The sequence below is a fragment of the Haplochromis burtoni genome, unplaced genomic scaffold (assembly GCF_018398535.1).
Source record: "Haplochromis burtoni strain Fernald_Lab_line unplaced genomic scaffold, NCSU_Asbu1 Contig_354, whole genome shotgun sequence".
In the NCBI taxonomy this organism is placed as follows: domain Eukaryota; kingdom Metazoa; phylum Chordata; class Actinopteri; order Cichliformes; family Cichlidae; genus Haplochromis; species Haplochromis burtoni.
In genome coordinates, this window is record NW_024582715.1 from 73,413 (window position 1) to 98,300 (window position 24,888).

Below are 24,888 nucleotides of genomic sequence, written 5' to 3' on the forward strand. Positions count from 1 at the left end.
GGGGGGGAGGGAGAGGGGCAGGGAGTAAAACAGGCATTTTTTTTTTCTCATTCGCTTTGAGAGCAAACAGAAAAAGAGAGAGTGAGTGAGAGAGAGAGAGAGACCTGGGTGCAAACCATGTCAGTTCCTCAAATTATAACAAGGCATTCCTCACCAAACCACACGCCACGAGGAGGACAGCCAGTCCATAGCTGGATGATATTCTTGTACCTGTAAAGATAAGAAACAGAAGCACAAAAACACCGTTACTATTCTATTTTCTTCCCCGTGACCAAAACTCTCTACAGGAACACAAATCCTTTCCTATGAGCTTGCTTAAGGCCTGCAGCACATATGACAAAATGACTTTTCATGTTTGGAAATACAAGACCTGGAGCATTAAAAAAAGGCTCTTAGCGAGAAAGAGTTTGTCCATAAACGTGTAATAACAAATCAAATTAAATAATCGCCATGTTCTTCCTCTTAAAGTTGAATCTGACATCAATGAAGCTCACGTATACTGTCAAGTATGGTGGTTCTTTCCTTGAGCTAAACACTTTTTGTTTTTACCATATCACACCAACTCTTGAGCCACGATTGCCTGTATCAACAATGCAGTAATGCAGTAATTACAGTATCAACTTGGTAACTAAGAAAAATAGTTGTAAAGTGAAGTCGTAAAATTAGTTACTGTTGCAAATCTGCACATACATTTTTAGTAAATGCGGGCTGATGTCCAGTCATTAGTGTGTGCCATTAAGCTGAGGCGCACTTGGGTATATATAGTGTGTGACTATAGCTGCCTACATATAAGTCTAACACCGTTAGGCATTTGAAAAAGAAAAACAACACGATCTCTGCAGCAGCAGCAGGTGCTTGTGGGTTGAAGGTGGTAAATGAAAGTGCTGCTTCAAGACACTTTTTAGAAGAAAGATTCTGATTATTGCAAATACTCTCAGAAGCAATTTAACTTCTGATCTTTTTTTTCTATTTCAATGAAATCCTCATGTTAGCTTTACTCAAGAACTATGACACTGTGTCATCCTGCTAGCTCTTTCTGTTTATTATTTTGTGCGAGTGTGTTCAAAATGAATGATATATATATACACAACTGGTTTATTTTGCTCGACATGTGGTTTCTTGTTGTTTTACACCCACATCTGTATTTCAGTTTCTGTCCAACATATGGTCTAGATGGAGTAGAGTATAGACAGTTGAGTAGGTTTTAAAAGCTTTTATGTTTTTATTTAGTTAAGCTAAAAAGACATTAAAAAAAAAAAATCTGCCAGAAAATTCAACATTAATGTACCAGAAGCAAGAAGAATGAGTTGAGGAAAGTTTGACATATCTGATCGCTTAATGTGCCTTATAATCAGGCACCTTATAATACGGTAACTTCTATCTTCCTTTAGCATGTCCAGATGTCCAACTTTTTGTGTGATGGTAGCATCTTTCCCTTTTGGGTGCTACCGCAGGTGCCTTTGACCGTGTAAAACATTTGTCAACATTGTTGTGTTTGTTGGGGAGAAAACTTGCAGACATAAAGTACAGCACTTCAGAGTCACACTGCTAGCGATCGAAGATTTATGTAAATGTGACAAGCTGAACGCGTTCTGTTCTGTACGGGAGACACGGCACGGAGGAGAGTGACTGACAATGGTCTACAGCCGATCAGGAGGCAGAACACAATGCCCTGTAAAAAAACAAACAAACAAACACAAAAAAGCAAAATTGCACAAAATAAATTTGTGAAACAGTGAGGCCGCGAAAGGTGAACCACGTTACAGCGAGGGACCACTGTACTTGAAATCTGAGATTGACAAAAATGAAGCAAAATTGTAGAGATTCAGCTTGTAATTGTTGAAGGAAAAGAAAGTGTCTGCTGCACAGGCTGACGGTTTCAAATACTCCACACACCTAATCCCAGAAAACCTGTTTCTAAACATGTGAATTTTAGAAAGAAATTCAAACGACCAAAAATAGACTTGAAATTGTCTACAAAGAAACACAAAGTGCTGTGATTAAACCAGGAGAGGCAGACAACTACAAAGAAAGTGAAAATGACCAGAAAGAGACCAAAACCAAACACTAAAAGGCAAAAAAAGGGAAAAAATGCAAATTAGCCCAAAAAGCGATTGGAAAGAGTCAGCAAAAAGGTGTCACTGAGTCTAAACATGACTAAAAAGAGAAGAAAGTAGACCAGAGACAGAAATGTGTTAAAAGAAATGCAAATGAAACACATAAACAGAGAGACAAAGAGAAGAGAGAGACATATAAACTGACTGCAAAGAGATGCAAACCAAGTCGTCTTATGTGCTTTTACCTATATAAACAGGGGGAATGTTAATCTATGTGTGATTGATGTTATAAATACATTCATTTAATTCTAGCACCTTTACTGAAATCCTGGAAAACTGTAAATGAAGGCTTTTGGACTGCTCTGAAAACATTTTGCATGGGCAGTTAGCATTGCCTAAGACCTGACAAGCTGCTATCACCACTGCGGGCAACTGTTTACTGAGCATCTGACATGACTAACAACTGCAAACTAGAACACAACCTCCTCAACATTGAGCCAGAACTGATGAGAGCAAAGTAACAAATGACAGCTGTACAATCGGCCCAGCAGATGTCTGTGGACGTAATAATAGGACACTTTTAGTGTTGAATTCTTAGATAGGGAAAGAAATACCATGAAATAAAGCAGGATTTCAGTAATATTCAGTAAAAAATCACATTATTCAATAAACTATATTAACATTTACTAGATTCCTGTGTCATACTGGACAGTGGTTCTAAGAAGAAACTGTACCAGGGGAGCCCACTGTTCCTCGCAGCTCTGGATTGTCAAGGCTGCTGAGGGTTAGGGGACGTAAGGAAGGGATGGTGGTGCAGAGATGGAGGGCTTTGACCCTTTATTCCTCCCCACCACATCTCATTTGGCTCGAGGTGATCTAGAGAACAGGAGTGCCACAGAGGAGCAGCAATCACTCTAGGCCAAAACATCCTTCACACAGAGAATAATTAATCAGCTTCCAGCTAGGAGCCGCAGAAAGGCACAGATGCAGTGATACAGGACAAAAAAAAATCTGCATATCTACTGAACTATTTTACAATAATCTACTCTGTATATAAAAGTACGCAGCTTTAACTGTGGTTTCACTGTTGCAAACTGTTAATTACCTCAGGATGGAGGATGTGCCTTTGACTTCATTTTCTATTTTTCATCATTTTTTGTCAACAAAAGTAAAACCATGAAAGATTGTTTTTCTCAGGGCTTTGAGTTGCCATGCTGCACCACTGTGTTCATCCTACATCTATGCTGTTTTGCCAAAGTTTTCAAACTGCTCTAGTTTTTTCTGTTCTTGACTCTGTATGATGTCACTAAGAAACCGCCATCATTACATGGACCTCTCATGGACACTCAGCTCTGACTGCGATCACAAAAGCTCCGTCTGAAAGCTGGCTTAAAGGGAAGGGAAGGTAGATTGTTCAAATACAGGATGAGAGGCTGTGCCAAGATCCTGTGTAAGAAAGAAAATATTTTAAACTACGAATGATGCAGTAGTGATGCTCTAGTAGAATCCAATAATTAGTAAACTATTCTGAGCGTGTCATGTCTGAAAAGGGCTGCAGACAGCACCTGTGTTCTGCTGTGGAAGAAAGACATCCTCATTAAAAATCTCGCTGTAGCTCTAACACTTCCCTCTTAAGTACCACAAAACACTGACTATCTAGCAGAGTGTGTTGTCATGTTTTAGTTGCATGTATCTTTTAACTCCTAATTTCAGCAGGGCAACTAAGGGTCTGAAACAAAGTCACTTGATATCTACCCCTTTAGAACTCTTTATAATGATTGTTAACAGGAGTTTAGCTTAAGCAGAGTTCAGCTAACAGGAAGGTTTAACTGACAGGTGAGATGCAATTCGTCGTTTCACTGTGTAGTATTTATGGCTCAATGAGTGCAAAATAATAGCACTTGAAGTTTGCAAAGCAAAAGTAGTTTTATAGGAGAAGTTGAGTGTTTTTCAGATGAAAATGGAGCAACAGTTGATTAAAAAACACTTGCCATCTGTCCAGAATAAAAATATTGTGCTTTGGGATTGTGTTTCAATTCATAGAGTAGGGAAAATTGCACAACCTAAAATGAACAAAACTGAAAAACTCTGAGGATATCTAACATAGCTCATGTGTGCAATACAGCATTTATTTGTAACTCACAACCTGCGTTATATACACAACCTAAAGGAAAGGAAAAGTAGAATAGAATAGAATTCATAAGATTCAAATCCAAAGTAGTTGTTGGCCGAACTCCCTATTGAAGACCCAAGAAGCATTGATAAAAGACAGCCTGCTATTTTTACAACCAAATACAGCAGCAGTATAATGCAGTGAGGCAGGGCTGCTTGATTAGGTCATGATGACCTCCTTCTGGATATAACCCAACAATGATGGGTCACTGCACACCACCCTGCACAGCTGCGTAGGATCATTTCTTTAGTGTTAGTTGTGACGTCTTCCAGATGCACTTCAAAATCTGCTGAACTGACTGTGAATTATTACGCTCTAGTCCCCCCAGAATCTGGTGATCAAGCCACGTACAAAACAGCAGAGAGATTGTTATTCATACATTATTGATTTGCTGTTGTGCTGCTTTCCATTGTTTCGTGTGGGATTTCCAAAGCCATTTTTCAGTTTGCTTATCTGAGAGAACACAAACAATAAGGGAAGGCACATGTACCATAGATATGATTCTATCAGGTAAAAGAAAAGATCAGCCACACTATCAGCACTGCACCATGTTCATATGAAATCTCTGAAGCAACATCTTGTAGTCATCATAGTCCTTCATAAGTTATAAAGACTGCCAGTTGTGTCCAGTAAATCGGAGGTTTGCCCAAAAGTTAATTTCATTTTTTGTCTTTTACATGGAAACCACAATACAAGAAGAAGAAAAACAAAACCTTTTTTTATCTGCTGGTCAATTTGGAGAGTCTGGCAAAAAGAAAAAAATAGCAAAATACATATTTAGGGCTTAGTTTAATTAGACAGTTCACATGTATATTTAAACAACAAAATGTCAAAACTTCTAACATAGCAAAGTGGTGCAGTCCTAAACTGTCACATTACAGGCAAAAAAGTACCGATTGAGTCCATGTTCTCACTGTGTTCGTGTCCATTCTCTACCCATGCTCCAGTATATGTGCACAAAATCAAAGTAAGTGTTAAATTAAGCTTAAATTATGTTCTATTTTACTTGGAGGATGTTCATTCATTTATTTATTGTAAGTAAGTAAGATTTAAATACTGTAGCAAAAGATGACAGTACTCCTAGTTGGCTGTGTCTAAAATTTAGAGCTAAATGGACTGATTCTTATATAGCGCTTTTCTACTCTCCCAGAGTACTCAAAGCGCTCTATACAACATGCCTCATTCACCCATTCACTTCTAAACACAAGTGCAAACTAATCTACATTCACCCACAGCCACACTCCGATGAACACATCGGAGGGCAGTTTTGGGGTTAGTATCTTGCCCAAGGACACTTGACATGCAGATTGGGGAAGTCTAGGATCAAACCACCAACCTTCCGATCAGTAGCTGATCTGCTCTACCACCTGAGCCACAGCCACCACAGCCACAGCTAGTAAAAGTAAAATAGGAAACTTATAAAAGGAAAAGGTGGATGGGTAGACTGAAGAAATCAAGCATCAGGACAGAAAACCCTGAGCAATATGGCTTAACAGTAAAAAAAAAATACACAACACAGAGATATAAATAAGTCATTTTTTTGTGACAGAATCATAAGAAATGGGTGGAATGGAAAAGTCAAAGGAAAACCTGTAATAACACCCAAGCAAATATCCATCCATCCTTTTTTCCACTCATCTAGTAAAAGTCTATTTTTGTTCCTGTTGGCAGACAGGGACCAAATTATTGGAGCTAAATGTAATCATGTCATCCTTTGAGGGTCACAAAGGTACAAATGTGGCTCGCTGTAGCTCGTTAGATAGAGCAAGTTATCTAGTAGTTGGAAGGTTGGTAGTTAAATCTCTCACTGTTCCAGTCTGTAACCAACTGAAAGTTGCTCTCTGATGTGTTCACTGGTGTGTGGACACATCAGATATGTGAGACCACTTTTTTATAAAATAACAGTGAAATAGGTAAAATCTTAACTGTAATTTTAGAACATGATTCTTGTTTTCTAAATGATGATGCTGATCGGAGTTAAAAATGATGTGGGCATACCTTGCCAAGGACAATTGCTATCATATGAGGATGTACTGTCCGTCCGTTATTCACATGTAGCATTTAGTTTCTAAACACCAAGATAGAAGCACTTTGAGCCTTTACACTGGGATCTATTAACCGAGTGACATAACGTTAGTGCATTTATCTTTACATGGGTTTTATGGTCCAAAGAAGCTATACAAATTAACTTGCGCTGACATGTCTTGTTAATGTGCTTTTGATGATTTATTTTCTCACCCTCTTGTCCTCCATTTCATAATGGCATTGTATCCCCAGATAACAGTAATATGTGTGGGAATTGTATCTAAAGTACAACAGTTATCTCCTCCCAACAGTGCCAGTCACTTTGAAAGACTGTATAAATCTGCAGTACTTGCATATGAGTCTGTCACCTTCTTGCATGCACTGGGTGCAGGATTGTTTCCATTTGTTCCATTCCTAACCCTGAAATGATGTAAGCAATCCACATAGTACGGGAAAACAACACCGTCTGCAGCAATTATTCTCATAACCTCACAGATTCCTTCAGCTTTTTTGTGAGCTGTTTTTCACTTTCAAACTAACCTTGCCAGCAAGCATACTAAAGGTAAAGTCTGTGCTCCAGTGCTATTTTTAGAAAACAACAAAGGAAGAACATTTGCGAATTATTATTGTTGTTGTTTTGTGTTCTGCTGTGCATTTTAATTGATGAGCAGAGGGGAAAATGTAAGAAGTCTCCAATAACACAACTAAACATACACATATGACATGTATACACAAAAAGAGCTTTAGCTTATTATTTCATTTCACCATCGCTGTAGCTAAAAGCACTTTCATCCACTTCCTGTGATCGTTTGCTTGACAAGGTCACTGTGTCTTTACTTGTCATTTGGAATCATCTATCTAAAGAGGGAAGCTGTGGAGAAAAAGGTTTCCAGGGGAGATTTTGAGTCGTCTGACTTCTGTACATAGTGTTTAAAGCAATACATGATGCCACTTTGAGTTTTCCCTTTTTCCATCCTCCAAAGTCGAAGTAACTGCAGAATGAATCATGTGGAAACATAATGAGTATCTAAGGAGACCTTTTTGCTGGTTTCTTGGTGCATGCTGAGATAGAATAGACCCATATTGAATACTTTTCATTTTGTCCTACTTAACCTAACACAACACTTCTCATTTTGCCAAAATGTTTTTGGCTCGGTGAAACAGTGATGTGAAATATTGATTCCAGGCCAGTGAGGCAGCCAGGTTCAGTGAGGCAGGGAGGTGATTCACCACAGCACCTCCACAGGGAGCTCAAACTGGCTTCATGCCAGTTCTATCTATTGCTGCTGATCCCTTGCTGGCTGACCGTCTCTTTGACTCGCTTGCTTATTTGTCCGTGGGCTCCAGTATATAACTTGCTTTCTGATTTGCTTGTTGACTGATAGACTCTCTAACTGACTCATAGACTGCCCAAGCCATAGTTAGATTCTTAGCTAACATGACTGTGTAAATGCCATTAAAATCCAGCTTGATTGTTCAGCTGTGATGAGTCTATATGTGGTAACACAGTCTAAGGAATAAAGCTTCTAAATGACCATCCACAACATCTAAAACGACCACACCAGGATGACCACACACTACAAGTATTTCTTTAACCATTTAGGCACTGAAAAGGGGAATAAACAGCTAATGAGGGTGTGGGGATATTTTATTCTGATGGGTTCTTACCCAAACATACTTGGTCTCAGCTTCTATCAGCATTGTTCCTGTTATATGCCTTGTGGAAATGACTAATCCAAATCTGATGCCCATCTAAATTCGACACCTTTCACAGTATTTGTCAGTGTTAATCGGTGTCTTGTCTAGTCTCGTGTTTTTTGTACTACTTTTCCCTGGAACATTCTCTCACAGTCTGTTCTCTAAAACCTAAAAGAGGAATTATGGATTGGATCAACTGGTCCCTGAATGCAATTGACACCCCTTTCTCAACGAGAAGTCTGGGCTCAGGTGAGCCTGAGTGCTGAAGATATCTACCTATTCGGAACCATGATAACAGGGTTCTGGCTGATCGGAGCTGGCTTGGCCCTGACTTATCGAAGAATTAAGGAAGCGGAACCGGCTGTTCAAACCCCCACAAGGCTGCCCGCTGGGATTGAGACGATGGGACGAGGGTGAGTTCTCAAAATGGGCTCATTGAGTCAGCACAGATAAGATCTTGGAGAGGCTACGGCTGCTGTGAATACTCAGGATACATGGATACTGGATACATCTCGGAAGGGCTAGCTCGGAATAACATCTCTGGGCGCAAATTGGATGACATCTCGGGGAGGCACACTGTCGTGAGTTCTCAGAATCGGCTCCTTGAGCACAAGAAATGACAACATCACAGAACGCAAGTATGGCGAAGCTCGCGGCTCTCCAACGGGAGATTGAGAGACCAGTGTTGGACTGTTAGAACTGCTTTGAAATTCATATGAGCTGTTCGCACTAAAGTAAAAAGCACCATCACTTATGCGGATACCCCTTTGGCGCCAGCTGCGGTCGCAAGGCTGGAACTGAACAACAACACCCTGATAACAACTGTGTTTAGTCTGTTCCTTCCCATTCCATGCAAGGCCACCTGGGTTGGCTGGAAGACTGTTTACTTAGCCTGGCAGGGCGAAGGACACTGTCTCAGCTGAACTATGGACACGCACACACATACATATACACTGATATGCACACACTCATCCCCCCTCCCTTTCCAAACGCCTTCGACGCTTATTCCCTTCCGATGCTGACGGTGGATCAAGGAGACCAGCGCACAGGCTGCAGTACTGTCTAAATCGGCTGTCTCTCACCCTTTACCCCCCCTGTTGCTTGTCATGTGTTTCTTTGGTGTATTAAGAGTTTTTTCATGTGCAGAGGTGTTTTTTTCTGTTCTCAAACTGATCTCCCTGTTGGAGCTCAGTCTGGGGGGAGTTATTTTTTTCTCCTTATCTTTCCTCATGTGGTGCATTTTCCATTGTTATACCTCTCTGACCTGTCTCCCCAATGTGATGTTTGTGTAATGTATGTATAGTCGGAGGGTAAGATGGCGCCGCCATTGCGTGCAATAGGTCGGCAGCCTTATGAAATTTCCCCTTGTGGGACTAATAAAGGTATATCAAATCAAATCAATACAAATAAATACTTACAAATCATTTTTCATTCAAAATGTGTGGAATTTGCTGACATTAGTAACATTCCTTACCTCCAGTTTATCAAATGTTTTATTATTTCTTCGAGGCCTTGATGTAGCCTCTCAGTCAGTGGATGAAGAACCACTGTTCATCAAAAACAGTGGTTTGAGTGCTGAAGATGCAATTTCCTAATGTTGTAAACCTGCTCAACATTTGGCAATAAAACCCTTTCTGATTCTGATTCTACTCTAGAAATATTTAAATTATCAGTTTTCAATTCCATTCAAATACTTTATTGTCCCACAAAAGGAAATTAGTTTAGCAGCAGGGCAACAATGAGAGTAAACAAAACTATAATAAAAAGCCACAAGACAGTTATTTGCCATTAAGGAGACGGGTTGCAGCAGGGATAAATGAAACCTGGAGTCTTTTGGACTTCCTCACAGGTACTCTAAAACGACGGCCAAAGGGCAACAAGTCAAACTCAATGTGAAGTGGATGGTTAAAACAATTACCAATAACATGAGCCTTCCTCAGCACACGTTTGTTATAAATGGACCAAAGTGCCGACGCCAACGAGATTTTGCTGGCAGTTTTTGCCAAAAGTCCCAACTGATTCTGGAAATCTACTAAAATTCAATTAATTAATAAATAACACAATCTATGTGGGTTTTCTCTTCTGTGAGCAGTAAGACTAATGTATACATCTATAATATCTTTAAGAGACTTCTACTGAACAGTTGCTTAATCAGTGATATTTAAGTTAATATACTGGTGTACAGTTCTTTACCACCTTCTTCCAAATCAATACAGGTTGTATAACCTTTGATGATAATTTGACAGTAATGGGCCTTTTATAGCTGAGCATCTTGCCAGACAATTTTAAAGGAACGTAGACTATTAGGTGTATTATGTGCTTTTTAATTTTAAAAAAAGAAAAAACTGGCAACAACACCCAGGCCTGGATCAAACTTGGTACAGTTACACTTTGGAGTTTCAAAGAAAGCACGGATACAGTTATTTATTACTAACAATTTGGTACCACAAGAAATGCCTTAAGAACGTGTAACTTCAAAGAAACAATAGAATGTAAAGGCTTTTAATTGTAAACAGAAATGAAGATGAAAATTACCGGAAAGGTGAGGCAACAATTTACCTCAAAGGAAAGAATGGCCATATTCATATTCATTCGTATTCATGATCATATTTCTCTGGACGTAACAAGCAAATGTCTGGAAGGATTCGCCACTCTGTGCCATCTGTGACCATCCTTCACCCTCTGTTAATTCTGTAGTATAGTAAAGGCGCACCAGATACCAAATAAAACCTTGAAAACTGATAAATTGTAAACCCTGTGATGATCATTATGAAATGTGTGAATATGTTAAGTTTGAGTTACACACACAACAACGGCATTCGTTTGTGAACTACCCTCATTCATGCAGTTTCCATATACACTGTGTGCTGCTGATGCATTTCATTTATCTGGCTGTTCCAGTTGAGAGTGACATCACTCTTGGGGTGACTACTTTGTTGCACTGCACAAAAAAAGGAAGCAACCAAACTCATGAATAGAACCCAGTTATTGTTGTAGGTGTGGCTTGTTTAACGAGTCACATTGTAACAGTAGAAAGAATCAACAGAATGAAAGTTTTAGTTTGCTAATGTTGTTGGTGCACTGTTGCCGTCTTGGACTGTTGTGTCACTGTGCTCCAACAGGAACAAGTGCTCCAGTTGAAAATTCTTAATTTCAACTTCAGATATAAGTCCATCCTCAGAAGACTGGGCTCCAGATTCAAGTAGGAACCAGCAAGTATGTGGGAACAAACTTGGTACTGAGGAACACACACTGCAAGAAACATTTCTGCACTGAAGCAACGGCTTTAACTAGAAAACTCGGCTGTGTGCAGTCCATCAGGTTTGATCCAGACTGAGGCCAGTATAGCTGTCCTTTATGGACCACTTGCAATCCTAATGTATGCATGTACGATCACATCCCACCCAGCACCCTTACTTTGTTTTTAACAAATCAGTAGGTGTCAGTAGAAGCCCTTTCAATGCAGAAAATAACAAAGCTGTAGCAGAGTCAACGAACGATTTATCTGAAATCCTGAAAATTGAAAATGCCACAGCTGAAGTATCATTTAAAACAAATATGTTTACATTCATCCACCGTGAATTTTCAGTGGTGCTCAGGACCGGGCTTTGCCTCCTGCTGAGCATTCACACATAGCAGACAGATTTAGATGCACCCACAAGACAAGTAAGGAAGAACCCACATTAGATTAATGAACCTGAAGCGACACACTGCCATTGCATGTGAGTGCCTGAGCAATAGAAATGCAGCCACGAACAGCAGTCGTGCTGTTCCCAACCACCTACTGGAATGATGACTCACTGGTGTTCTTTCCTTAGACATACGCAGTTGAGGCAGTTTAAAAAAATATGGTAGTTCTTTAAAACAAGGTCAGTGATTTTTTTTCTCTTTTTTTTGGATGAATGCTTATGCAATCAAACTGAGTCCATATTTGTTTTTACCTCCGTGCGGGAACAAGGCTGGCCTCAGGGGCAGAGGGACAAGTCTGGCTTGGGGGACATTTTTCTTTCCTTTTTTCCCCAGCTCCGGTCACCTCTGAGCTTTGACAGAACAACACTGCCAGGAACGATGGAGGCCGAGCTGTGATCTAACAACAGCTGACACACTGGTGGGGAGTAGCTGTGAACAAACCACTCTGCTACTGCAGCCGCTCCACCAGCCTCAGTCCCATTCTCCCATCTGGAAAGCGCCTCATTGTTTACAGATGCAGCAATGCGGAAAAGGAAAATATCTGCACTCTCCCAGGTTTAATTTCATCTCAGCCCATTTGCCTATTGTGGCTCATCTGCCTCAAACCTGAGCGTGGCTGTAATAGAACTCTGTCGCCCTCAGCTGTACCACCTCTCTGCCGCTCAGAGAAGGGGGCTAAGGCTGCCTGAGCAGCCACAGAGAGGCATTTATCAGTGTCAGACACACCACACAGAGGACTCACTGCAACACAGTTGTCAGCATAATTTGGCTGCCTCATAATCTCAGGCTCTGCAGCCCTGGGGATTATTCAACTTTTTACCTCTATTCAGTGGCAAGTAATATCTTTCTGTGTTTCGCTACACGGTGCAGAGGGCTATCTGAGCCCAGAGCAGGGTCCACTTTGTGTTTGAAATGTCTGCCCAGTGGAGAAATGATTGGCATTTAGAGATGAGGAGCAGCGCAATTATAACATAGTCGGATAGTCAAAAAAAAAGAGAGAGAGAAAATTTATATAAAACCACATGAGGGCAAATTGAAAGGAGGTTACTACAGAGGCGCCTGCGGTTTCAATGGTGACGTATGAGTTTCCTCGATTGTACACACTGAAGTGAAAATGATAAATCAACACCCGTGCAAAATATGCTGATTTAATATCACAATCATTTTGTTAAAGCCTTTTTAAAGTAAACTCTACCAGAAAAAACCCTAAAAAGACACTCAAAGCAAGTTAACAGGTTTGCTCAGGTAACCATCCTCTTTTGGTCAGCAACAAACAGGCAGGGTTAATAGGTGGTTATATATAGTGATACTCTATGAGAGACTGCTTTTTGGGTCGCCTACCTTCTCTCCCTCTCACTAACATGTCATGGTCGGCGGCTGGTGTCCAGCTGATCGACAGAGCCAGAAATCTTCTTTTGATTAGGTTCACCCGTGGTTGGCATGTCTAATGGGATATGCTGGATGAAATATCTGGCTGACTTTTATCAACCTTTACTCAGAAGTGTAAATTATTTACAATCTATAAAATTTCAGCAACAGAGGTGACTGAAGAGAAATTCTATTGGCTGTGATTGGCTGCTGTGTGTTATCTCTTACTCTCACTTGGGTTTTCTTCACTTTTGTCTGACTGCTTCAGTGGAAACTCAGCTGACCTCAACATCACTATTCTCCGGGAGCTCAATGCAGATGTTTAGGCATGACATGGTACACAAAGATTTTCAGCGTCACTATACTTAAAGAATAGAGGTAGAGTTGATATTCTTAGCCATAATATTACATTACACCTAAATGAAAGTAATTGTAATTTCGAGCTGGTTTATGTAGCATTATAATAACATTTAAGCATCTTTTAAAATATTCAGCATTATGCAGTTCAATGGCGAATCTTTTTGTGGGTAAAAAATTAATTATGGTGAAACTATATGTTGTGATTAGCTCTAACGTTGTCTCTGTGTTTGTGTTTTATATCGCTATGGGCTGGTGAGGATGTAAAAAAAACATGAAATGCTATATGTTGAAACGATTACAACAATTAACTGATATTGCAGTGACTATAATAAATCTGTAAAAGAATTCAATACAGCTTTGGCTGGCCTGTGACACTAAGCTGTGTAGTCACAGAGCCTGCAGCTTGGAGCCTACAGCGAGGAGACACTCTGTAAGAAGGTGTGTGTGTGGGTGGAGACCCCCAAAGAGTCCTGCCTGGAGACTTTAGGCTGCTTATAAACATTTCTTAAACACAGCTGGGGGCTGGGTTATATAGTGCCTTAGACATTAACAGTAAAGTCTTAAAATGATTTTGAAAACTTACAGGTGTTCACTGAAAAGAATGCAAGAGTGTTCTTATCTCCTAGAATTAGTTAAAAGCCTAAAGCAACATTTTGGGGATGTTAGAGGGAGGTGATTGACTTGTAGCTGGCTACTGAGAAAAGACAAATACAACATGCTACATGGGATTAAATAAATCACACTCTTCTTCAATACGTGCTTACTAAAAATATGGAAATTTAAAACACTGGTCTTCTGCAGTACAGTGAGTTTGTGTATGTTTTTTTCTTCTTCTTTTTACTTTGCCATACACAATTTTGTGCATTAAAAACATTATTGGAGTGGATAGATAAAGCCTGACAACTGACTGCTAACAAAGTTTTGCTAATAATTAGCTATTATGCTAGTCAGTTCATTAGCTTAGTTACTACCAATTCAGTTTATTCAAACCAATCATGTCACTTTTGTGGAGCAAAAGAGAAGCTTTAATTGCTTCCTCTGAATTCACCAAAGTAGACACATAATGCTAAATATTTGCTTAGATGAATTTGGATTTCTCAAGCAGGCGTTAATGCTGCAAATGTTGTCAGTCTTCAGCCTTCAGGGGAAGCTAGCAGCTTTGTGAAAAGGCTCATAAGTAATCAATGGTGTATTTTTAGTTGGCACACATACAGTATTTTAAGTCATGTAGTTTTAGTAGTCATGTTGAGCTATTACAGCTGTGCTGGTGTTTTTCCTACTCCACTGAGAGCACGTTAGTTCTTAAAACTGAAGTCGATTGTAAGCTCAGTTGCTGAGTAACCTCATTTTAAGTTCTATTCTTGGTAATCTTGAATTTTAACCAAGCAGTCCTTTTAAGCAAAGTAGGTGACTCACAAATGTGTCAAGAGCATTGCAAATCAGGATTTCATGGTGGTAGTGAAAACATAAGTGATGGGAGGGTTTTTTGTGTGTTCCACAGTTTTTTATGTAACGCTCCCTGTGGGCCTTACCTGAGCCGGGGTTGTGTTTAGCTGTATTGGAGGATGTGTGAGAGGTGGAAGTTGAGACCACCCTCTGGTCTGAACTCATGTCCTGCCCCAGTGATGAGCTGGACTTTCTTGGCTTCTTGTTTTTCAGGTGCCGTAGGGAGTTCTTCTCAGGAGGTGGCAGTGGTCGTTGGGGCCTGGACGTGGCGTTGACCTTCAACCAGGCTTGGGCCTTGTACTCCACAATCTCTCCGTAGTTAGCTCGTGTCACCCGGCACTCGTATAGACCTTCATCGTTCTTGCTGACTCTGGAGATCTGCAGCTTGTGTGAGATGTCATTGCCCTGGACTTTCACAGTCTGTTAGAATAATTAAAAAAGAACAGAACATTTGATAGCATGATGAATACCACAAGTTGCTTGCACAACACATAACTCTCACACTCTGGGTTTTCCCCAAAATTTGACATGAACATATCCTAATTTTACTTTTCGAATGTGGAAATAATAAGATTAAAAAAATAAAATCACAAATTCTGTGTCATTTATTCTAATAAACTGTACTTTTTTTGTATAGTTTATTTTTGTACCCGTACTGTCAAACAAACTGATTTGTTTGACAGTACGCTTTATTTCACGACCATCCATTTTCCTAAGGTTGATGGTAAATAATTAAGCGCCAAGGACGAAAACATCTGTCAAGTCTACGAACCACTCTAAAACCCACAAATGTGCATTTGTTAATAAGGGGTGAAGGAGTGATTCTGTACGGCTCTGAGAGCAGGGCAGCAAAGTCAGCCAAGCGCGTTAATCACGGCAGTTCAACTAGTCGTATGGGTGGCACACATGACAGGCAGATTCTTGCTCGGCTCATTTCACAACCCTCTTTCTCCTTATACTGACGTATAATTTTTATATACTTTTAAAGGACAGACATATCGCTATGTTCTCTCAATCAAGACAAAAAAGCACTTCAGATTAGGATTAAGGTAAAAGCTTTTTTCTTGGTTAAATATTGAAAACGTCAGTATACTGTGGTCCGTGTTTCAATTCATGGTTAACATGGACGAGTACACACACTTTCGGTATGAACATTTTGTGATTTTGCAGACTGAGTTTAATGAAAAACGTTTTTATGTTGATGAAAAACAATTTTGGTGGCGTCTAAGAGAAGCGGTTTTATATGCTGGTAAAAGCGTAGAGTCAAGAGCTTTGTGCAGGCACATGTACATTTTCCATCTTCTGATTCAGATGACATTATCACAAAGAAAAAAAAAAACACTGTCAAGTTCATTATGGGACTGGACATCATTTGCATAGATGGGATAGAGTATGTTTCTTTGTTGGCTTTAGGGAGCACTTCACAACGGAAAATAGCCTCTGGGAAAAAAATGACATTTTTACTTCAGTGCTAACAAAAAGGTAAATCAAAGACTAAATGCCATCCCTACAACCAATCTGTTCTGAAAGCACTGCAACAGAAAAAAGAACAACACTGCTACATCTGTTGCTACATTTCTATGCTTCAGTCCCAGTACAGGGATGAACAGGATGGTATCGCTGTTTTTGTGTTGCTGTTTTATTTTAAGAATGACACAAACTCAGTCTTATGCTACAATCAGCTTAATTGGCTATTTTAGAAATGTTATTGTGGCAGTTTTGCTTCAGAAGCTGTGCCTGCGCTAAATATTAACAATCAAAATTGTCGGCCATGACACCTTTTCACAGGACGCAAATGTATACTTGCATGCAGTCAGCAGACATTAACAAAACTTCAAATATACTTACTAACACTGACACTGTATGGGGAAACATAACATGTCCGGGTCACAGATTCTCTGTGTAGTTATACTGGCTCAACCTTCTTGTTTGAGACTTTTTTTGTATTTCAAGAAGTTGAAAAATATTTGAAGAACACATTATTTCAGTTCTCAATTTGAGACTCATAATTTGAGTACCTTTTTCTCTGATTGGCTGCTTCTTAAACAGGACACTTGGATGCCTGAGCTTTTGACTCACTTTCACATAAAATGACCCCATAATTTGACACTTTGCCAACTTCTACCATAAGTATTAACCACTACACATAAGAGCACACACATACTTCAGAGTATGTATATGACAGAATGTAAGAAGAGACATAATAAGTTCCCTTTAATAATAACACATTAATTACTGAAATGTAAGAATATTTAAATACTCGTCTTCTGCTAGAAGACTGTCATACAAGCAAGGACCGTGTATAACACAGAAAATCACTGACCCAATTTCTAAGAAACCAGCATCTACAAACTTCGCTTGATCGTAAATCTGTCACTTTCCATTACACATGCCTGCCTGAGTGTCTGAGGGCTCCAATGAGGTCATTTAGAGGAAGGCTGTGTGGTGCACTGGGCACAGAAGGCGCATACAGAGTGTCAGGAAAAGGGGCGGAATAGTTGGTGGAGCATGAGCGCAGGGAGGGAACCACTTTGACAGTAATAATACACTGCCACTGATTTCACTGATTAGCTCCTTTCTCTGGTTGAAGGTGTATTATTCGAGAAAATCAGCTGCTGTTGTGTTTGCTCGGAATGAAACACTGCCAACTTTGGTCACGACGGCACATGGCCGAGAAGCAATGGCCTACGTGATGTGTTCTTGTACTTACACTTATTTTCGTCCCCTCGTCATCAGGATCGGGCTCTTGTATCATCTCCATCTGGAAATGCAGAGAAAGAGAAAGGGAGCATGAGCAAAGTATAGAAACCTGCCACTTTCAGGACATGTTTAGAGATACATTTTATGCGAGTCCAGTGTCAGAAACCCTAAAACCAACTCTGACAGTCCTACGACAACCTTGAGAGATGGCATGATCTATGCACCGAAGGCTATAAATCTTTCAAAACCACATCAACACACAGCGTACGAACTGAGTGACTGCATCGCTACTGTTCTGTCTTTAAAAGTAAATGCCACTCTTGCCACTGTTTCTGATTTATTTTTAGATTTTCTGAGTGCTTCTGTGGAGAAATTAAAGACAGCTTCCAGATGCTGCTGTGAATTTAGTGGGAAAAGAAAACAAAAGCGGTTCAAACGAGGATGCTGTGTAACAAATGAACAGCTTCCTGAGACAAATCACACCTCAAAACCTCTATCAGCTTCTGCAGTGAAAAGTAATATCGCCTAGGAAAACTTATGACGAATAATAAAATGTCAGACAGCCGAGAATAACTTTTCACAATGGCACAAAAAACAGTGAACAGCAGTGTGGCTCCTGGGCTTACAAAATGCCTCTGTTTGAGCATAATTCTAGCATGGTGGCAAGCACTAAGCCTACAGCCTACATCATGGACTGAGCATTGATTTTAGAGGCTATAATTTATTTATCCCACATCGGATGCCAAATGGATGCGTGCCTGGAAAAAAAAAAGAAGCAAATAAAAAAAGAAAAGCCTGCTGACTACAAAGCTGAGGAGGAGCAAGAGCTGCACAATACAGAAGGAGTTTCTCCAGAGGACATAGAAGCTATTGGCTCCACGGTTCAGACAAAAAATGAAGGGCAGGAGGAGTGAGGGATAAGATGGCTACTTATAAGCATTTGCTGCAGAGAGCGTTCCTTCAAGTGCTGTAATTACCTCAGAGGAACCAGGGCGCTTTTCTCTAGAGGATGTGCAGTAGACAGGTGATTAATGAGAAGAATTAGGAGCCATAGCTTTCTCTGCCTGCATGTATGCACGGCTCCTACATTGTGACTTCACAGATAGACTTGGCATGCTCTATTGTAACAAGGAGATGTCTTTAACGACGAGGCACGATTAATTGTCCTCAGCCTCAATGTTGGGACTGGTTCAAGTCATCAATTTCAGCCCCTGCTTTTTACAAACCACTATAACGGTGGTTATATGGGCTGCGTGTGCAGTCCATATATGTCACCTGAGGAAGATCAAGTCAGACTGTGAGCAGAAGAAAAAGGCTCTGCTCTGCCGTACCAGGGAGGCTGCTGTGTTCAGGAAACATGGTGGATGAAGAATGATTTAATGACTTCTCCAATATTTGATCGTGGAATCTCCTGTAGGGATAATCAACTCACAGTTGAATTCTGTAACTATGTAATGTAAAATCACTTCTTCCTTGTTTTAATTTGTATCCCTTGTTGGGGATATCCATATTCTCATTGTTCCGCTTTCTAGAATTATTACTTAATGTCCAATATTAGCTACCAGCCTAACCACTCGTCAGCAAATTTCCATGTCCTGTCTGTCTTGTCTCAGCCCTGTTTTTGATCATTCTGCCTATGTCATCCCCTCACCTCCCGCCTGCCAACTCTGTTCAAAATCCCTTCCTTCTCTTTGTCCCATCTCCCCAAACTCTTACGCTCCATTTTGCTTATTTCAGTTAAAGCTGAAGCATCCACATGTGATGCAGCTCTGTCTCTGGGACAAAGCTCAGTTAACAGGACCTGAGATGGTGGAAAACTGTTCTGTTGCTGAACACGTGGACACTGCATCCTTCAAACTAATAAGTACAGTGATCACCCAACTTTTTAGCAGGGGTTCGTTTAAGACTCTGCGTCTCTGATAGTATGGCACTATGGAATTGGCAACTTGCACATCGGGAAACGTATCAGTGCTGAAAGATTAGCTTCAATTAATTTCAAATAAACATGGGCTTTTAGCTCAGCCATCTCTGCATAAAAATCTATGTCACAAAGTGTGGACATAAAATGATTGCTATGAAATTTTAGCTTCATATACTTCAAATAACTTTAAGACGTTTCAAGCCATTTTTCACACACTGAAACCTGAAGCAGTGTTTAAACATGAATATCTCAAAAACTATTAAAGATAAAACCTGGAAATTTTCACTGGCCTTTCTTATGATCAAAATTAAAATATGTGAAATATGGGGGCCAGTAGATTAAAAATGTCTGATAACTGGCTACTTAAAATATGAAAAAGTCCAGCACTCCTGCAAAGTCCCATATTTGAGCACACACTAATAATAACACCACTTGCTTCTAGCAGAGCTATGTTTATAAAGTGACTTTTGACCTTTACACAGTTCTAAAAAAATGTTTACAATGCATTTCATATTCACCTGTTCTCATACACAGTAGATAAATCATGGCATGTTGTTACCAGCCATCCAGAGACACTTGAAATTCACAGCCGAGGACACTCTGGCATGTGGCAGGGCCCAGAAAATTGAGTTTTCAAAATGTAAAATTTTAACTCAAGCCACAGTCTTTTTTGAAACCTCACCTCTTTTGGTGCTCAGCTCTTTTTTGTTTAAACCAAACCAAACAGAAGCGATGGAACGAAAAATGAAAGGATAAACATTCACACAGCGTCTCGTGTGGCTTTTCTTCTGATGGTTTCTAAAGTTAAAGCTAATAAACTGTTCCTGACTGCCTTCATTCCTCTTGCCTCATTTGAACTGTTTAACATCCACACACAGTATAATCATCAGATATAAATTAGCAATAAGTCTGACAGTGTGATCAGTCTTATCCTCTGTAAATAGGAAAGCCACAGATTAGGATGAGTAGATTTTGACAACTGTAAGGTTTTTACCCAGGCGCAGGAGTTGAAAAGACATACTATATGAAACATTTTCTTTTAGAGCTCAAGCTTTGCAGCACTGACATTAGGAAGACCTAAAAATTAGTATCTTTATCATCATTTGCAATATTCTGTTCTGATTGATCAAAGCTTTCTGCAATAACATCTTTAACTACTGATAATGAAGTCTATGAAATCAGCCTACTTCAGTTTTTTGATTTTGACATTATCTTTATCAATCTTTATTCTTCTTTGGCTAACTGAGGAAAACCACTAAGGGTGAAGCGCTTTATAATCCAAATTAACTGTGAATCTACACATACTGAACAGTTCTTTAAATTTCATATTTTTCCCAATAAGATAAGAAACTATGCAGCTGTTTTCCCAGGCAAAGCCCACATATAACACAATCATGGTAAAATACGTTACACACCTGCATGCTAGCAAAATTAGCTTCAGCTTTCAAGGCAACAGCTAAAGTTACCTATTAAATAGCCACAGAACTGAGTCAACAATTTAATCATGGTTCTGAATAGAGCTTTACATAAGGTTCCTTCTGTTCACATTATAACCTTCTTCTTCAGGTGTTGTCAATCAGTAGTTCAATGGTGACACTATAATTTGAGTCTATCCACAGTTAATTCTGTGTAGTCACATCTTATCTCAAGTGCAGAGTCTTAGAGTCTCCCTGTTTGCTGGCAGACAGTGTTTGGGTTCGTCTTATCGCTCTCTGGTGGTGATCTATTGAAAGCACTCCCTTGCTTGTGGATGTAAGAGGTCAACAGCATGTGTGACAAGCCACAACAGACTGAATGCTCAATTTCTGATCAGAAGCCACCATATGCCTTACAGCCATACTACTCTGAGCACGCCTCTATGTAAGATCTTGGAAGCCAAGGTTGGGGCTCTTTACTGCCTGAATGGGAGGTTGTTTGAGACTACAAGGTGCTGTAAACTTGGAGTGGCTGTGGCTCATTGGGTTGACCAATTGGAAGGTTGGTGATTTAACTCCCAGCTGCCCTAGTCTGTTTGCTGATTAGACCTTGAGCATCTTGGTTTGTGTAGGATGTTGAAGCCAAATTGCCAGCATCTGTTAAAGAATAAGCTTGACAGAAAGTTTTTAAAAGAATAGAATAATGTGCCGTGAGAGCTCAGTTGGGATAGAAAAGCACCACTGAAGCATCAGTCTATCTAGTTTAGACATCTGGTCAAATCACACAGTCATCACAAGTCCGAAGACTAATCACAGAAAGCAGAGCCACAGGTGTTTTTAAAAAGAGGAATTTTTTTACACAGCTTTTCCAAACATCCTAGTTTTATATCTACATTACTGTACTTTGCACACAGAAACGAAGTTATTTACCCAAAACCAAACACTACCAAGGTCAAACTTACGAGCCCTTCTGAGGCTAATAGTCAATGGTGGACCCTTTTTGCTTCATTCTTCAGTCAGTTGTAATTTTAAAGGGTTTCACAGGTCTGCTGAGCAGTTCCACCCATAGTCCTTTGGTGGGTTTGATGGGTCTTTGGTATTAATCTGCACCTTCAGTTCACAGAAAGTAAACTGAGGCCGCTCGGTAACAATCACTTTGGTCTTCTAGAGGTAGTTCTTTACCAGTTATTCACATCCTCTCTCTTCCAAGCTTGTTCTGTACTCTGTGGCATTCTTTGAATTTATCAGTGATACTCATCACTTCAGTTCTTGACACTTGGAAATGCTGTGATAACTTTGTGTATCCATCTCCTTCTTAGCACATATCAACGATTCTTTTTTTCTCATGTCTAAACTGATTTGTCTGGTTTTGGCATGAGGTTTTGTCACTTGACATGTCAAACCCTTGCCAACATTTTAAATTGAAAGTTAACTCACAGTTTTAACTTGACTTTACAAGCTTGAAGTATTACACAGTGAAAACACAATTATACAGCAGGGGTTTCTGCTATGGCTAAATTCAAAAGACCAGTGTTTCAGAGGACTAATAATACTGAACCATGTCATTTCTCTATTTTTAAAATAATTCTGTTATTGTTATGCTAAGAAAACTAGTATGTTTAGAAATATTATGTGGAAAATCACTTGCAAATGGAGACATTTTGACAAAAACGTAAAATTTCATAGTTAGCCTAATAATTTTGTCCTCATCTGTCATGAGTCAGTCTAGCTTGATTGGTAATACCAGTTCTTACAGACACCTTTCCCTCCACACTGAACTATGTAAAAACAAATAAATAATTTTAAAAGGATTTCAGATTTTGTGTTCTTGGCACATTGAGATATGATGAATAGCACCTCAATGTCTGCAGTTTCAATAATGTGCAAACAGCCAATTTTAAACAGATATGTAAAAAAACGTTGTTATATGGCACTGACAAATCTCACAAGGTAAACATTGTGACTATTATAAATATATATATATATATATATATATCACTAATGGTTATTTTGGCTTTCACTGCTACTTCTTGCAGAATACAAGGACTTCCCATGGTCTCTGGTATTGTAAATATGAGCTCATATTTTATATTTACGTAGAACCAATAATGAATTTCAAAGGATTATTTTTTTTAAATGTACAAAAACACTTTGAACAAAGCCACAGATGTGAACATGTACTGCTACAGAATTTCATCAGGATTAGAGAATTGCATGCATGTTTGGCTTTATATAAACTGTGTAACATCGTAAGAAGACAGCATCACAATCCAAAGACTGATCACAGAAAACAGAACCATCTTCTTTGACTTTGTTTGTGAGAATAAAAGAATTGACAAAAATCTTTTTATGCATCTTTTTTTATTTGTTTTCAGGACAATACATCTCTGCACTGACTCTTGGTCAACTGAATGTGCTGTCCTTGTTCACATATTAAGAAAAATCTATGTCTGGGTTCACCCCATCTTTCAGATATTTTGAAATATTTTATCCAAACTGACTTACTTTATGAGCGTGAACCCATTAGTCACCCAGTGCTGTACAAGTGCAATTAAGTAATTGTGACATAATTAATGTCCAATATCAATTCAGAATCCCTGCATTTATCACCTGCTGTAAAAAGACATTTGTCTGGCACTAAGATGTTGCTGTGCATGTCAAATAAAAGGAAACCTTTCAAAGAGATTAACTATCTGTGCTGCCTTTAACTGTTTCAACTTATCTGAATGTCTACCTGACAGATGTTCTCTGAAGTAAGTTTCCAGCCTGACAGCAATGCAAAAGTTTTCCCTGACACTGCCGGGATAAACCTCAATTATTTTCCCATTTATATTTCATTTCTTTCACATGGGTGCCTTCTGAGCCAAAGCCGCGGTCATTCACGAGTATCTCAATTTCAATCGCTTGTCTTTTTATTGCAAAACCCTTCCACCATGACACTCTGCCATTCTTCATGCAAATCTCAAATTGACTTCTTGTAAAATGTTCTCTGCAATTATTGTGCATCAAAGAAGCTTCATTGACTTTTTGAAACTAAATTAATGTCACATGAAGAAAAATGGTCATCATTTAAAGCGAAATACAGACTAGCCCACCCATCGCTGCGGCTGTGATTGCATTGCACCTCTTACTATGATGGGACAATATCTCATTTTAGAGCCCTGACCCTGCATGATAGACATGCACCCGCAAAGAAAACATATTCAGGCAACAAAATATTAAATGAGTTTACCCAGCAATCATAAGCTTTACAAACACAAACAATCTAAGAAGGTTAAACTCAGGTCGTGGACTTCATATGACATATTAAACCCTTTAATCTCAGGCTATACCACATGCTGTGGGGAAAAGCCTCTCATAACCAGTCTGCAATTTATAACTACAGCTTAGAAGTAGTATTGAAATACACAGAAAAATAGCCCTAAACCGATCTTTATATATGACATTAAAGTACAACATATCACCTAAATGCTTCTGTGATGTATATCCAGTCACTCTTATGAGTAAAGCCACTTTTCTTAATCAGCAGGGAATGTCACTCTTGCTAAGTCATTATGCTAATAATTACCTCATAATTACTTCACGACTGTTCAAAACTAGTTAAACTTCATGTAAAACAACAGCTCTCCCCACCTGAAAAAGTAGTCAAGTATGCTATTGGTGCAAGCTGAACTACAGTCCCAAGTTAAGCAACATTTAGCATTCTTGTTATTAAAGGTGCACTAGTGATAAGTTCTGAATAGGCAGAACTTGTCACCACTGTAAGTGAAAATCAACAAAAAGTGAAACTAAATATCGTTAGCTTCATAGCATAAGTGCCTAAGTCATTTTTTTTGTGTTTTCGGAAAACAAGAAAAAACTAATTTTCTAAATATCACATGCATATTTTTAATTGATATTTTCAATTTGACCAAAAAATGACTTAGGCACTTATGCTATGAAGCTAACGATATGTGAAAGCATCTGTACATGCTAGCTCTCTGACATACCTAGCCTTAGCTAAATCGACACAGTGTGTGTGTTGTTGGTGCTTTT

General features: G+C 39.3%; 1 protein-coding gene across 1 annotated transcript in view; it reads right to left on the reverse strand.

The window, feature by feature from the left end:
* Positions 1-6: 6 nt before the first annotated feature.
* The window catches only part of vstm2a (V-set and transmembrane domain containing 2A), a 93,494-nt gene continuing 68,612 nt past the window's right edge, over positions 7-24,888 (reverse strand). The window contains exons 3-5 of the mRNA XM_005942940.3: positions 17,528-17,578; positions 14,904-15,237; positions 7-210 (exon numbers count right to left, since the gene is read on the reverse strand). Coding sequence (XP_005943002.1) covers positions 134-210; positions 14,904-15,237; positions 17,528-17,578 — 462 coding nt within the window. The 3' untranslated portion in view covers positions 7-133. The remainder of the gene's footprint in view (positions 211-14,903; positions 15,238-17,527; positions 17,579-24,888) is intronic.